Source organism: Miscanthus floridulus, chromosome 14 (assembly GCF_019320115.1).
Source record: "Miscanthus floridulus cultivar M001 chromosome 14, ASM1932011v1, whole genome shotgun sequence".
Classification (NCBI taxonomy): domain Eukaryota; kingdom Viridiplantae; phylum Streptophyta; class Magnoliopsida; order Poales; family Poaceae; genus Miscanthus; species Miscanthus floridulus.
Window position 1 is genome coordinate 13,227,120 of NC_089593.1, and position 14,970 is coordinate 13,242,089.

The 14,970-nt window shown below is 44.4% G+C and overlaps 2 protein-coding genes across 6 annotated transcripts; one reads left to right on the forward strand and one right to left on the reverse strand.

Moving 5' to 3' along the window:
* Positions 1-2,466: 2,466 nt before the first annotated feature.
* On the reverse strand, positions 2,467-3,224 carry LOC136505545 (pollen allergen Phl p 2-like). Its single transcript, XM_066500722.1, has one exon. It carries the CDS (start codon positions 3,138-3,140, stop codon positions 2,778-2,780), a length of 363 nt encoding a protein of 120 aa, XP_066356819.1. The 5' UTR covers positions 3,141-3,224; the 3' UTR covers positions 2,467-2,777.
* A 4,198-nt stretch (positions 3,225-7,422) lies between these two features.
* Positions 7,423-12,993, forward strand: LOC136506057 (pentatricopeptide repeat-containing protein At3g02330, mitochondrial-like). Of its 5 annotated transcripts, none has more exons than XM_066501181.1 (5): positions 7,423-7,872; positions 8,018-9,490; positions 9,586-9,667; positions 9,790-12,635; positions 12,865-12,993. In XM_066501181.1, exon 4 carries the CDS (start codon positions 9,867-9,869, stop codon positions 12,495-12,497), a length of 2,631 nt encoding a protein of 876 aa, XP_066357278.1. In that variant the 5' UTR covers positions 7,423-7,872; positions 8,018-9,490; positions 9,586-9,667; positions 9,790-9,866; the 3' UTR covers positions 12,498-12,635; positions 12,865-12,993. The 5 variants fall into 5 exon arrangements, with proteins under 5 accessions (XP_066357278.1, XP_066357277.1, XP_066357276.1 ...); XM_066501180.1 differs by having other exon boundaries at positions 7,423-7,806; XM_066501179.1 differs by having other exon boundaries at positions 7,423-9,490; positions 9,556-9,667.
* Positions 12,994-14,970: the final 1,977 nt, after the last annotated feature.

The following is a 14,970-nucleotide window of genomic DNA, read 5'->3' on the forward strand; positions in this document are numbered from 1 at the left end:
CTTGAACCTAACATCATACAATTTTTATATACTCTAAATCTAAATTCATAAGACAAGTCCTATTTATTCTTCTTTTTATCATGGCTTTAATGTTAGTGATCTAAGAAAGGTCGTGGAACACGTCTTAGCATTCATGTTAGTCCAAGTGATTAGGTTACCATTTCAGTCACCGAAACCATTAAGAATTGTGGCATGGACGTACGGTGAGCCCCATAGATCGTTGGCTGGTTTGTTTATCGGCGGACACTTGTTCAATTGCCACAAATAGATCTGGGCTAGGCATTCCCGGTTGTCTTGCTGTCGGTCAAAAGAAGTGCAGGACATGCAGACCTCTCATAAATAAAGCATGGGCATGCAACCCTCAGCGTTTTTAAAGTACTGTTTTTAGAGTAAAATATCGTACAAGTCACTATTCCCCATGACACACTTAAACAAATTTGGTACTCCTTGTATCCCAAAATATACAACGCGCACCCATTTCAAAATTCAAATCTGTTAACTTACACCATGTTCAATTGATCGTATTAGCCATACTTATCAGCCATGATACAGTGTTTTTCTCTCATAACAAAACAGCATCAGCCAACTTATAAGCCACAGAAATGATCAAGCGAACAAGGTGTTAATTTTTGGACCAACACTAATACTCCCTCCGGTATATTTTATCTGGCGCAAGTTAGAATTACACGGTCTTCTAGATTAGACTTTGACCATTCATTTGCTTTATATTATATTATTTATGCTTATAAACTTATAATCATTGGATAGTATAATTTCTTACAAATCTAATCAAATAAAGTTCGTATTATAATAGTTAAAAATTATTAGCCTAATTATTGGTCAAAGTTTTTAAAGTTTGAATCTTAATATGCGTGTGCGGAGGTTGGTGATTGTCTCCGGCTCTGATCGTGGTGATTGTGAGGGGTTCTTGACCTTACCCCGGCGGAGAGCCCAAAGGTACTCTAGTGGATTGCTCGTGGCTTGTGTGATCCTCATCTTGTGTTGGTTGTGTAGCACCCGGTTGCAGGTTTGGCGTGTGATGCCAATTAGCGCGTGAATCTTCAAGTGAGTGAATCGCCCCAACGAGTACTAGCTTGCCGGCAAGCAAGTGAACCTCGATAAAAAATCTTATGTCATCTTGTCCGAGGACTTCATTGGCTATCTTGTATTCGATTGATTGGCTCCATCTTGTGATTGGCACACTCCTCGACATGGCAGTATAAACATCACCACCTCTCTTGTATTACATTCTTAGTGTAGCTAAGCTCTTTAGAGTAATTAGTTTTGAGAGCTAGCTTGTGTCGGATCTAGTGGATAGTGAGGCTCTTTAGTTAGTCTTTGAGAGCTCACTAACTTAGTGTAATGACATAGCCATTGTGTGGTTAGAGACTATAGATACTAGAATTGTAGTAGGTGGCTTGTATTTTTAGTAGGCTACCGTAGCATTCGCTTCGCCTCATTTTTGTCTAACCGGTTTGTTAAGTGTTGTTATAGAAATTTTTATAGGCTATTCACCCCCTCTAGCCATTAGGACCTTTCAACCGACTTGGTGCATCTACGGCTGATAAGTCAGTTGGAGTGGTCCTAAGTCAGTTTGGGAGGTCCCACACGTCGGCCGACGTGGGTTATGGTCACCCGACGCCCCCCTGGCACGTCTGCCGTCGATCTTGAGTCGGTTTGGTGCTCCACGGTCCACATTTGCTTGGGTACAAAGTTTGGTCTGGTTTGGAGTTAGTTTCCTTCTTCGGTTTGTGCGCCCATGGATCCATGGGAGAGGCCACATGGACACAATCTCCACCCTTGATGATGAACTGTCATTGAATCGACGTTTAGGATGCCTCTGGATTGTGTTTCTAGCTGGTGGCACGGATCAGTGGCATGGACGAACCTTGGTTTTGGGTTCCCCATCATGGGTTGGCTTCACCGGGCCCACCATTTGGTCCAATAGCATGACCAAGGCCTCCCTAGAGTTCTCCATTGAGTGTAGATGCTATGGACCAAGTTTGGGGGGCCATTGGACACAAGTCCAGGTCGTCGGACGCCTTAGGGGGTTGCCCGACGTCCATCTCTACCCAAACTCTGCCTGGCCCATCTTACAATCTTCCGGAAGGCATAACTTTGTCATCCGGACTATGAATTCGGTGAACCAAAACTCGATTCATGTATCTTGACGAGCTCTTCGACATGGTGTAGTCAAAATGAGCATTTGATGATGTGTTTGTGCATGTATATGGCCATCTTGTTCTTACACTTCATAGTCATCACAACTCATGGAAATGGTTAGAAATAAGCCCCGTGACTATGGTTTATGCCATTTATATGACCACATTAGGCATGGTTGATGGTATAAAAAGGTCTGTTAAGTACCATCAACAATGGTTTGGTCCATTGGGCAATTTGTGTTGAACATGATCATGTGTAAATTCAACTTTCGTTGCATTTCTGACATGCTACACAAGGTAAACATGCTTTATTGATTCTCACATACATATATGTATTAGAAGTTTAGAAAACCAAAGTACATAGCCATCTAGATGAAGGTCCACAAATACTATTTTACCATACATAAACAATATTGTAAAGTGTGTGCATATATAGCTCCACAGCAACACGCGGGAGGATAACATAGTATACTTTATTTCATGGTAGCCTGCCACAAAATAAGCATAGAAAATGATTTTTTAGCATGCTCGTTTTGTACCATCGGTATCTCTCAAATGTTTATTTTAGAGGTCAATATAATCTCTATGCGTCAGAAGAGCACATGTGTCCATTACTCAAACTTGTTCGCCGGTCTTGTAAACTGCGCCGGCCTTAAAGTCAGCAGGGATGACGTCATCGACAACACGGTAGCCACCAGCCTTCGCAGCGAAGCGGAAGGAGATAGGTCCCTTGATCGGCTCCTTGCTGTCGAGGGTAAAGGTGTTGGCTGGCGACTCATTGAGGTCGTCCGAAAAATCCGTGGCGCCCTTCGGCTTGACCGACACCTCGGAGATGGCGACGTTGGTGATGAGGGATAGTTTGGTGGAGCTGGAGTCCTTACCGATCGTGAGGGTGAGCTCGGTGCCACACGAGCCGACGGCAAACAGTGCCGCCAACGCCACGGCCGCAAGAAGGAAATAGGACGACGAGGAGGCCATTGTTGATCTAGCAAGTAAGTTGGCAAAACCTTGTTTATTTCTTGATCGATGGAGAGGGATGGATGGATGTGTGTGGCAATCGATGTTGTAGCTGTCCTCCGTGTATTTATGGCCGGCGGAGGCAAGCAAACTAGGCATGGACGTACAGTGAGCCCCAAAGATCGCTGGCTGGCTTGTTTATCAGCGGACACTTGTTCAATTGCCAGAAATAGCTCTGGGCTCGGTATTCCCGGTTGTCTTGCTATTACTCAAAAGAAGTGCTGGACATGCAGACCTCTCGGAAAGCATGCGCATGCAACCCTCAACGTTTTTATAGTACTATTTTTAGAGTAAAATACGGTACAAGTCACTATTCCCCATGACACACTTAAAAAAAATTAGTACTCCTTGTATCCTAAAATATACAAAAGGTGTTGGGGCTGGCGACTCTTGAGGGTCGTCCGAAAAATCCGTGGCGCCCTTCGGCTTGACCGACACCTCGGAGGATGGCGACGTTGGTGATGAGGGATAGTTTGGTGGAGCTGGAGTCCTTACCGATCGTGAGGGTGAGCTCGGTGCCACACGAGCCGACGGCAAACAGTGCCGCCAACGCCACGGCCGCAAGAAGGAAATAGGACGACGAGGAGGCCATTGTTGATCTAGCAAGTAAGTTGGCAAAACCTTGTTTATTTCTTGATCGATGGAGAGGGATGGAATGGATGTGTGTGGCAATCGATGTTGTAGCTGTCCTCCGTGGTATTTATGGCCGGCGGAGGCAAGCAAACTAGGCATGGACGTACAGTGAGCCCCAAAGATCGCTGGCTGGCTTGTTTATCAGCGGACACTTGTTCAATTGCCAGAAATAGCTCTGGGCTCGGTATTCCCGGTTGTCTCTTGCTATTACTCAAAAGAAGTGCTGGACATGCAGACCTCTCGTCGCATGCAACCCTCAATGTTTTTATAGTACCTGTTTTTAGAGTAAAATACGGTACAAGTCACTATTCCCCATGACACAACGCACAACCCCATGTCAAAATTCAAATCTTTTCAACTTAATTTTCTGACGCAACACTAATTTATGTATACTGCAATCCATATCTACTCTATCTATCTATCTATCTATCTATTATTATTAGTATATTATTATTATTATTATTATTATTATGATTATTATTATTATTATTACTACTACTACTACTACTACTACTACGACTACTACTACTACTACTACTAACTACTACTACTACTACTACTATTTATTATTATTATCATCATCATCATCATCATCACTATTATTATAATAATAATAATAATTATTATTATTATTATTATTATTATTATTGTTATTATTATTATTATTATTATTATTGATACTATAAAAGAGCGAAAGAATAAAAACACACCCAACTGGGTCCCACCCACCCATTGTCTAGTCTTTTGGATGTGTTTTCAAAATTCAGTATTAGCGTGATAAAAAATTCCACTCCGTCCTTAACAAACAGGCCTGGATTGAACCTGTATTCTATTCTAATTTTCTCCAGCTGTGCCAAGCACTGCTTTTTTACTCACCCCGACAATTTGGTATAATCACTAAGCTCTCATATGTGATTGGAGTGTATCACCCTCAAGTCTAGCAAGTCCCTGTAACTTCTCTACTCCCCAACCCGCTTAAAAATGTCTGGTTGCAAGGGTATAAATAGCCCCAAGCGAGCCAACATGCTGCTCCAGTGGTCATACTTCCTGAGAACACTAGATGATATGGTGAAATAAATGTAAACACTGGATTATACTGTGAATTCAACTAGATGTTGCACCAACGAACAATGGTAACATTTTTGTGAACACCGGAAGGTACAGTGACACAAAAAATGGTAATGATGGATCATCATGCGACCATACAATAATTTGTGCTTTGCTTCTTGTTGTTAGCATATGATACAGTTAGACCTAATCAAATGCAGATCGAGGCCAAAAAGATTGTCGGGGTAAAATTTTTGGACCATTCTAGCCCGTTGGACACAGTCGGGCCAGTTAGGGCTATTTCTCGGGTTTCCAAGGTTGGGTTCAGCTTACAGGTAAAAAACATGGTTCAAGCCCACACAATGCATCTTGTTGGGTCAGGTGGCCCATGAGCAATTCGTACAATGACCCTATAATGCTTCAAAGCGGAATCAATCGTTTGAAACTATTTTCAGGAAACTGCCTTTTCAATTTTGGTCATAACTTCTTGCTTCGAACTTTGTTTCAAATGACCTTGTACAGTATAGAAAGCTTGTGACAGTGCTCTGTAAGATTCTGCAAAAAGTACTTCACTTGACTAATAAAAATTCACACTTGATCATCATGTGAATACCAGAATGTTGCGCGCACTTTGATGCTTCGGTATTTGAGCCAGAGCTCCTTCTTCCAAACGTTGTTTCTATGGCCATACTGTCCATGTAAATTTTCTGAAGTAATGTACAAGATTTTGAAAAAATACTTGGTCTGGCGAATTAAAATGACCATATAATCATGTGAACATTCGAATGGTGTGCACACTTTGATGTTTTGGTATTTTCCCTTATCTTTCTCCTCAAACTTTAGTTTTAGTGGTCTTTTACGTGTTCGAAAGCATGTGAAATTTTTTACAACTTCAACCTAACATCATACAATTTTTATTTACTCTAAATCCAAATTCATAAGACAAGTCTTGTTTATTCTTGTTTTTATCATGGCTTTAATATCTTTGTGTGATATAAGAAAAGTCATGAAATGCATCTTAGCATACATGTTAGTCTGAGTGATTGGGTTACCATTTCAATCACCAAAACCATTAAGAGTTGTGGCTAGGTCCATGTATCTATAGTCACTGACAGGGATGGTGACTTAATGGCTGCCCTATATATAGTAACATTTACATAGGTCAGGTGGGCATTGTCATTATGCTCTGCTTATGATGATTTTCACAAGTGGTACGGTGACTTGGCCGGTCTTCCACTGTAATTAAAAATGGTCTATGTCCATTAATCCTTTTTACAGTAGCATGGTATTATCCGATATTAAATTAGTTACAATCGGAGAAGTATATAAATGTTAGAAAACAATGAGCAACTTGCAACATGAATAAAACAAAACATAATTTGTTGCCCTTGACAAGCCCTTAGCCAAGATAAAACTATAGTCAAATTTTACTAAAACAAACATAATTCACGATTCCAAAAGATGCCATCCATATCATGAATATTCTAGGTGCCCTTTTTTGTTGGTTCAATTTTTTTGTTTGGCACGTTTAGAATCCTAGTCGCTTCTCAGAACACACCCCTTGACAATGCAACATAGTGACGGCCATATGAGAAGACCGGTTCATGAAGTTAAATTATGTATTAATTGGTTTTTTATAATAGTTTCATGTCATGGTTTGGTCCATTGAGCAATTTGTGTTGAAAATGATCACGTGTAAATTCAACTTTCATTGCATTTCTAACATTCTACACAAGGTAAACATGCTTTATTTATTCTCACATACATATATGTATTAGAAGTTTAGAAAAGCAAAGTACATAGCCATCTAGACGAAGATCCATAAATACTATATTACCATAGATAATAAACAACATTGTAAAGTGTGTGCATATATAACTCCACAGCAACACGCGGGAGGAGAACATAGTATACATTATTTTGTGGTAGCCTACCACAAAATAAGCATAGAAAATGAATTTTTGGCATGCTCGTTGTGTACACTCGGTCTCTCTGAAAAGTTTATTTTAGAGGTCAATATAATCTCTATGCGGCAGAAGAGCACATGTGTCCATTCCTCAGACTTGTTCGCCGGTCTTGTAAACTACGCCGGCCTTAAAGTCGGCAGGGATGACGTCATCGACAACACGGTAGCCACTGGCCTTCGGAGCCTTCGCCGGTTGTCTTGCTGTCAGTCAAAAGAAGTGCAGGACAACGTTTTTATAGTAGTGTTTTTAGAGTAAAATACGGTACAAGTCACTATTCCCCATGACATACTTAAACAAATTTAGTACTCCTTGTATCCTAAAATATACATCGCACACCCATTTTAAAATTCAAATATGTTAACTTAATTTTTTGGCCAACACTAATGTATGTATACTGCAATCTATATCTACTCTATCTATCTATATCATCATCATCGTCATCGTCATTATTATTATTATAATATAAAGAGCGAAAGAATTACACCGGCCCACCCAACTGGGTCCCACCCACCCATTGTCTAGTCTCGTGGATGTGTTTTGGTTCTAGCGTGACGAAACTTTCTGATTGGGAAAGGATGGCCCGTCTCCTTCCTCTCGACACGGGCGACCCGTGTACCGCGGGCGATGCGTACGACGCGGCGAACGCGGGCCAAGGCGAGAGCGTACCCCATGCGTGCAGGCTGGTTCGGCGGGACGGGTCCAAGCTACAGTGGTGGGCTCGAGCGCGCTGACAGGAGGTGAGCTGGTTCCGCCTTCTGCGGATGCCGTCCTCAACGCGACTCCTTCGCAGTCGCTGAGTTCTGGGCCATGGCGGGACCAAGGTTGTGATCCAGCGTAACGAGAGCGCTGCGACCTCTCATATCTCCCCAGTGCGTCGTCCTCCTGACGCCGCTGCGGGAGAAGGCGGAAACCCCCCTAGTGGCTCCTTTCCAGCCACGGTGGGAGGGGGTGCGGAGAGGCAGACTCGGCTGCCGCACGTGGTACGTGATCATCCTGATGCCGATTTGAGCGCTCGGCTTGTTCATCTATGGCGCCATAGCTCTGAGGTTGGGGTTTGCGGTGTGATTTCTGTGCGGGATTTGGGGGATTCATCGATCTTCTCCATCTACGGGTTCAGCACCCCTTCGTGGTGTTGTCCTGGTATCATCTGGTTGGTCGACCCTTGGTGGTGATACTAGATCGTTCTCGCAGGTACTCCAGGCTCCTCCGCAGCCAGGGAGAACCGTGAATAACCCTCAGCAAACCAGGGGCGATTCAATACTGGTTTTGGTTTTGGTGGCAATCGCGGTGGATTTCGTGGGGGATGGCAAGGCAATCGTGGCTGGATACCTAGGGGCGCTGGTAGAGGTGGTAGTAGATTCCAAGGTGGAGGGGGGCGTGGATTTGCAAATCGAGATCAGGACCCAGTAAAGTAGGAGCCTAATCCGGTGTCACATGGGGAGCAGAAAGAGGATTCTAATCCTAGTCAGATGGACGATTCAGTTGGCCCTTGATTAGTTTACCCCAAAATTCAAATTTTGGCACTATGCAAAAAGAAGATTCCCCGTCACATCAAACTTGCGGTATATGTATGGAGTACTAAATGTTGACGAAATCAAAAACTAATTGCACAGTTTGGTTGTACTTTGCGAGACGAACGTTTTGAGCCTAATTAGTCAACGACTAGACAATTATTACCAAATACAAACGAATGCTACAGTACATGTACAGTGATTTCGCCGGCGCCGATTCGGGCAACTAAACGCGGCCTTGGTGTTGAAAACTCAGTTAACAACACGACCCAAAATGAAACAACAGAAGATCAAACAGCTCTGGATGGGGGAAATGAGGGAAGAGAAGCTCATAGAGAGCAACAATTCTGTCAAAGGTGTGGAAGTGTTGAACATCCCTCTTATGATTGTCCAAATCCTGTTATATGCTCCAGATGTAACAAGGAAGGACATGACAAATTCGAGTTTTAGCTCGGTATAAACAGAAATTCCGAAATTTACCGAATACATGTATGAGGCCCAGTAAATAATATAGCCCACCAGCCCACATGAGTAGTCATCCTTACTCACAGAACCGTAGCCAGCCCACCCCATCCATCCCCAGGCGCAGCCGCGCAGTCACCCCAGCGCCGTCGCCCACTCGCGGACTCGCCCTCACGCCGCCGGCCCCCACGCGGCCGCGCCGTCGTACCCGCCCGGTCGACCCCCGGCCACCGTGCCGCGCCACCGCCAGCAGCCCAGCAGGGAAGCGCGACACCTGCCACTGCCCTGCCAGGCACTCTTCCTCCCCCGCCAGGCCGCCACCGCCAGCAGGCGAGCCGCACCGAGCCGACGCTCCATACCCCCGGCGGCGCCGGCGATCCCTGTGGCTGTGGCCTCGGTGCGTCCGCGGTCCGAGGACCGAGCCTCTGGGTGACCGACTATCGGAGTCTCGGACGGTCCACGGGCGGACCGCGGACGGCCGCTACGCGCTTCTCGCTAGGCGGCGGCACGACGAGAACGCGACGGCGAGTCGGTGACACGGCGACATCACGTCAAGCGAGAGGGTCGCGGCCGCCCCTTCTGCTGTGCTGTTCTTCTGCATCTGGCAGGCGGCAGCGCTCCCCTTCCCCCCGGCCACCGCGCTCTCCAGGCTCCGCTCCGACCTTGGCATCCTCGTCGCAGGCAGGAACCGGTAGGTGTAGGTCGGGGAGAGAGCAGCCTTTTCTGCTCAGGCTGAATCGATGCCACTTATTACAGGTGCTGGCCCATTTTGATTTGATTTACCAGGCAGAAAGGCGAGTCCTTTGCAAAGGCCATTCTGAGTTCGACGCCCGCGAGGCCAGGCATACTTCATACATCACAGCTCAAGGTGAGAACAGAATACAGAACAATACCGCATCTAGTTGTTCAATTTCGATTTTCAAATATTCGGTGAATATCAATGTTAGTAGTTCCTAACAAGTAATAATCGCATTGCAATTTGCAATATAGGAGGCTAGAATGGAAAGATAGAAAGATGTGTCGGAGAGTAGTGTTGGAACTCAAGAGAGCCGGACATTCATTAACACATGACCGCCACCGGCCACGTCACACGCTCCCTGAGCCCAGGATTCCCCGGCCGCCCTCCGCCCGCTCAGGCGGGGTTCCTCGTCACCGCCACCTTCTCCCACCTCTACCAGCTATGCGCCAGCGCCGGGCGCTCGGCCCTAGCCACGGGCCAGGCTGCGCACGCGCGGATGCTTGTGTCCGGGTTCGTGCCCACCACGTTTGTTTCCAACTGCCTCCTCCAGATGTATGCCCGGTGTGGGGGCACCGCCTACGCCCGCGGGGTGTTCGACGCGATGCCCCACCGGGACACGGTCTCGTGGAACACCATGCTGACGGCGTACGCTCACGCGGGTGACACCGGCACGGCCGCGTCCCTCTTCGGCGCGATGCCGGACCCAGACGTCGTGTCCTGGAACACGCTGCTCTCGGGCTACTGCCAGCGCAGCATGTTCCGGAACTCGGTGGGCCTGTCTATTGAGATGGCTCGCCATGGTGTCGCTCCTGACAGGACGACACTTGCTGTCCTGCTCAAGGCATGTGGTGGCTTGGATGACCTGGCGCTCGGTGTTCAGATCCATGCGCTGGCAGTGAAGACAGGGCTGGAGATGGATGTCCGAACCGGTAGCGCTCTCGTCGACATGTATGGCAAGTGCAGGAGTTTGGAAGACGCGCTGCACTTCTTTCATGGAATGGGTGAGAGGAATTCGGTCTCATGGGGTGCGGCGATCGCTGGATGTGTTCAGAATGAGCAGTACACGCGGGGGCTGGAGCTGTTTGTGCAGATGCAGAGGTTGGGACTTGGGGTCAGCCAGCCGGCTTATGCCAGTGCCTTTAGATCCTGTGCAGCAATGCCATGTCTGAGCACTGCTAGGCAGTTGCATGCGCATGCCATAAAGAATAAGTTTAGTTCTGACCGTGTTGTTGGGACAGCAATCGTGGACGTGTATGCGAAGGCTGATAGCTTGGTTGATGCTAGAAGGGCATTCTTTGGTTTGCCTAACCATACTGTGGAGACATGCAATGCCATGATGGTAGGGCTTGTGCGCACAGGGCTAGGAGCTGAGGCCATGCAACTGTTTCAATTCATGACCAGGTCTGGTATTGGTTTTGATGTAGTTAGCTTATCAGGTGTTTTCAGTGCTTGTGCTGAGGTTAAGGGCTACTTTCAAGGGTTACAAGTCCATTGCTTAGCGATTAAATCAGGTTTTGATGTGGATGTTTGTGTCAGAAATGCAATTCTGGATCTATATGGGAAGTGCAAAGCATTAGTAGAAGCGTACCTTGTATTCCAGGAGATGGAGCAAAGAGATTCGGTGTCTTGGAACGCTATTATTGCAGCTCTCGAGCAAAATGAGTGTTATGAGGATACTATAGCTCATCTAAATGAAATGCTGCGCTCTGGTATGGAACCTGATGATTTCACGTACGGTAGTGTTCTTAAGGCTTGTGCAGGTCTACAATCTTTGGAATATGGGTTGGTGGTTCATGGCAAAGCTATCAAGTCTGGACTTGGTTTAGATGCTTTTGTTTCAAGCACTGTTGTTGACATGTACTGCAAATGTGGCATGATCACAGAGGCTCAGAAACTTCATGGCAGAATTGGGGGGCAAGAACTTGTTTCATGGAACTCTATCATATCAGGTTTTTCACTCAACAAACAGAGTGAAGAAGCACAAAAATTCTTCTCGGAGATGCTAGATATGGGTGTAAAGCCTGACCATTTTACTTATGCCACTGTTCTTGATACTTGTGCTAATCTGGCTACCATTGAGTTAGGGAAACAGATCCATGGTCAGATTATCAAACAGGAAATGCTTGGAGACGAATATATCTCTAGCACTCTTGTAGACATGTATGCCAAGTGTGGGAACATGCCAGACTCACTGCTAATGTTCGAGAAGGCGCAGAAACTGGATTTTGTATCATGGAACGCTATGATATGTGGCTATGCGCTCCATGGCCAGGGATTTGAAGCCCTAGAGATGTTTGAGAGGATGCAGAAAGCAAATGTTGTGCCAAACCATGCAACTTTTGTTGCAGTTCTGCGGGCATGCAGCCATGTTGGTCTGCTAGATGATGGATGCCGGTATTTCCATCTGATGACTAGCCACTACAAATTGGAACCTCAACTGGAACATTTTGCTTGCATGGTGGATATACTAGGATGCTCAAAGGGCCCACAGGAAGCCCTAAAATTTATCAGAAGCATGCCTCTTGAAGCAGATGCTGTCATATGGAAGACTCTGCTAAGCATTTGCAAGATTCGTCAAGATGTTGAAGTGGCTGAAACTGCTGCTAGCAATGTTCTACGGCTAGATCCAGATGATTCATCAGTTTACATTCTTCTCTCTAATGTATACGCTGAATCAGGGAAATGGGTTGATGTTTCAAGGACTAGAAGGCTAATGAGGCAGGGACGGCTGAAAAAGGAACCTGGTTGTAGCTGGATTGAGGTGCAATCCGAGATGCATGGTTTCCTTGCTGGCGATAAGGTCCATCCCAGATCAAGGGAGGTGTATGAGATGTTAAATAATTTGATTGGTGAGATGAAACTCTCTGGGTATGAGGTTTCATCAGCACTGTTTGCTGAGGTTGATGAAGAGGGGAGCACATCTGAGCAAGATGACTTCATTGGAGTCGTTGGTGATTAATCTGTTTTGTGTTGAAGATGTCAATACCATTATGAAGCTTTGACCTTTTGTGTAAATTTGATAGATTCCTCCAGCAGAGATAGTGACACTACATATGGCAGAGGCAGAAACTCGAAATTTTCTACATGGACACGCCATGTAAGCATATTCTTGTTGATCTTAGGATGCATGGAACTGACGTCTGTTGGCATGACAGCAAGTCACAACCATGTCTGCATTTTTGCCATTATGTGGACTGACTAGAAAATATACTAGCAAAAAACAAAAAAACAAAAAACAAAAAAAAAGCTGGCCATATCTTATAATCTGATAGATAAGGCAGTTATTGTTCTTTCCACCATTTGTACTGATTGTGGCCTGTATACAGGGAACTGAGTAAAATTGGCACAAGGGGAGATGCAATTCCCCATTCCTTTCACATCATCAAAAAAATGTTGGTTTGATTAAAAATGCTATTGGTTCTTTGATTAGGTCGAGCAAGCTTATTGATTGTTCAGTAAGTTCAGTGTTTCTCAAACAGTACCTTTAGATGCTATACTATGTCTTTTGCCCAAATGTTTGCGAAAGGCGGTGCAATGTTCCTGTGCAAGCCTGCCACCGCCTCTTACATCTCATGTCACTAATTTTGGGAGAATTTCATGATTATCATTATTTTTTTAATGCCGTTTGCTGTTCTCTTCAAGAACAAAGGAAGAATTATATGCTTGTTTCCACTATATGATTATGATCACCTGTTTGTCCATTCTCTTCAATTTTTAAGCGTTGTGCTCATTAGTTTTTTACATAGTTTCATTGAAACTTTTCTAACTTAAGTGTATTTTCATTTATTTCTAACAGTGAATGTTCAACCTGCTTGTGACAATTATTGCTTATACTTGTACATGTAATTTCGAACTTCAAGGTTTCTATTCCGCTCCTTGTGTGCATGACCTCAAACTCTCATTTAATTAATTTTGGTGTTTTGTGTGTGTTCCATCTGGTACTTGTTTAAGCCTAAAAGGAACTAGGAAACTCCAGTCTGCATATTATGAACTTGAAGTCTGAAATCTGAATGTGTCCATAAACCCCAACTTTCATATCCATTAATTTGTTCACGTGCAGGCATCTTGGAAGACAAGCAGGTTGCATCTTGCAATGTCAGCTCCCAACAGTGATAGCAACATGCAGCAGCTAGTCCCTATAGCACCACCAGGAAAGGCTTCTAGTGGCGACAGTGGGAAGGAGCTAGTTGTGGCGGATCCTGTAGGAAAGAGTTCAGGAGGTGTAAAACTGCGAGAGGATGAGGAGGACCTGGAGGTGAAGCTCAGGCGCATCATGGAAAATGTCCCTGTGCGTGTCAGTAACACATCAGGCTCCTCTGCTGGCTCTGGCTCGGGTGATTTCCACCAGGTACTCTTCTTCCCTCCCTTCCTATGTGTGTAGATACATCAGTAGGGACTTTCCTTTAAGATCTGGGTTTGTTGAAAATTTTCCCTGTTTCGTGTGGTATTTTCAGTTGCAGTAATCACCTCTTGTTTTATAACAGCTACATTGCGATTTATTTGTCAATTAACATGTGAAAGGATGGATTATATTGCTAGGAATGGAGAAATGTTATAATTTATCGCCCCCTGAAAATTATCTGATTAAACTAATTAACCCTTTTGTTGCAAAATTCAGCGGTGTTAGAATTTCAGCTAATACTTTAGCATTAAAGACTTACAGTGGTTAGTTTATGCTGTTGGGATGTTGAAAAATACTGATGCTGTGTCATTGGATTGAATTAAAGTATTATAGTACAACTTTGTAGTACTTTCTATGGTCTAAACTATGCTTCGTTTAATACATATGGACATTGTCTACAATGCGACACTTTAACTAGCAATTTCTAAAAGTATGATATTTCGAACAAAAAGAAATGAATAGTATGAAAAGTTGAACACACTTTCCTGATGGATATTAGTAACATCAATCTTATGTTACTCATCTATGTGTGTTTTATTTTGTACATTAATGGTCACAGGTTAAAAAAACTTTACCAACAGGAATCCTTAAACAACTTGCACTTATGATTGGAATATGTGCAAAAAAGTCTTTTGGCAGACATACTTTGTAACTAGTGCTACTTAGTAAGACAGGAAAAACAGGATTATTCATGCTGGCATTATTTTTCTGCTTTAGAACTGAACCTAAAATTGTCGCTTGCTGCACTCATTAGTCATTACGTAGTAACCTTTCACTGTAGATTGAGTCATCCCCCTCCTCGCTGTGCCATGTTGGAACTTCTTTTAGATGCTGAATAATGTCAGTCTTGTTGGCATCTGCTTTTATGATCGAATATGTATTTCCCCACCCCCTAAGTTACGTACCAGGATATGGGATTGGCAAATCATGGAACTTTTGGTCATGTGATTCTAAACCATCTTGTTTATTGATTTTTGTAATGTGATTCTAGATTCATATTCCAATTTTAGCAAATCATGGATTAAGTGAT

Excerpts from the sequence above, each read along its gene's own strand:
- LOC136506057 (XM_066501179.1), top strand. The coding sequence starts at position 9,867 with ATGACCGCCACCGGCCACGTCACACGCTCCCTGAGCCCAGGATTCCCC.
- LOC136505545 (XM_066500722.1), bottom strand. The coding sequence starts at position 3,140 with ATGGCCTCCTCGTCGTCCTATTTCCTTCTTGCGGCCGTGGCGTTGGCG.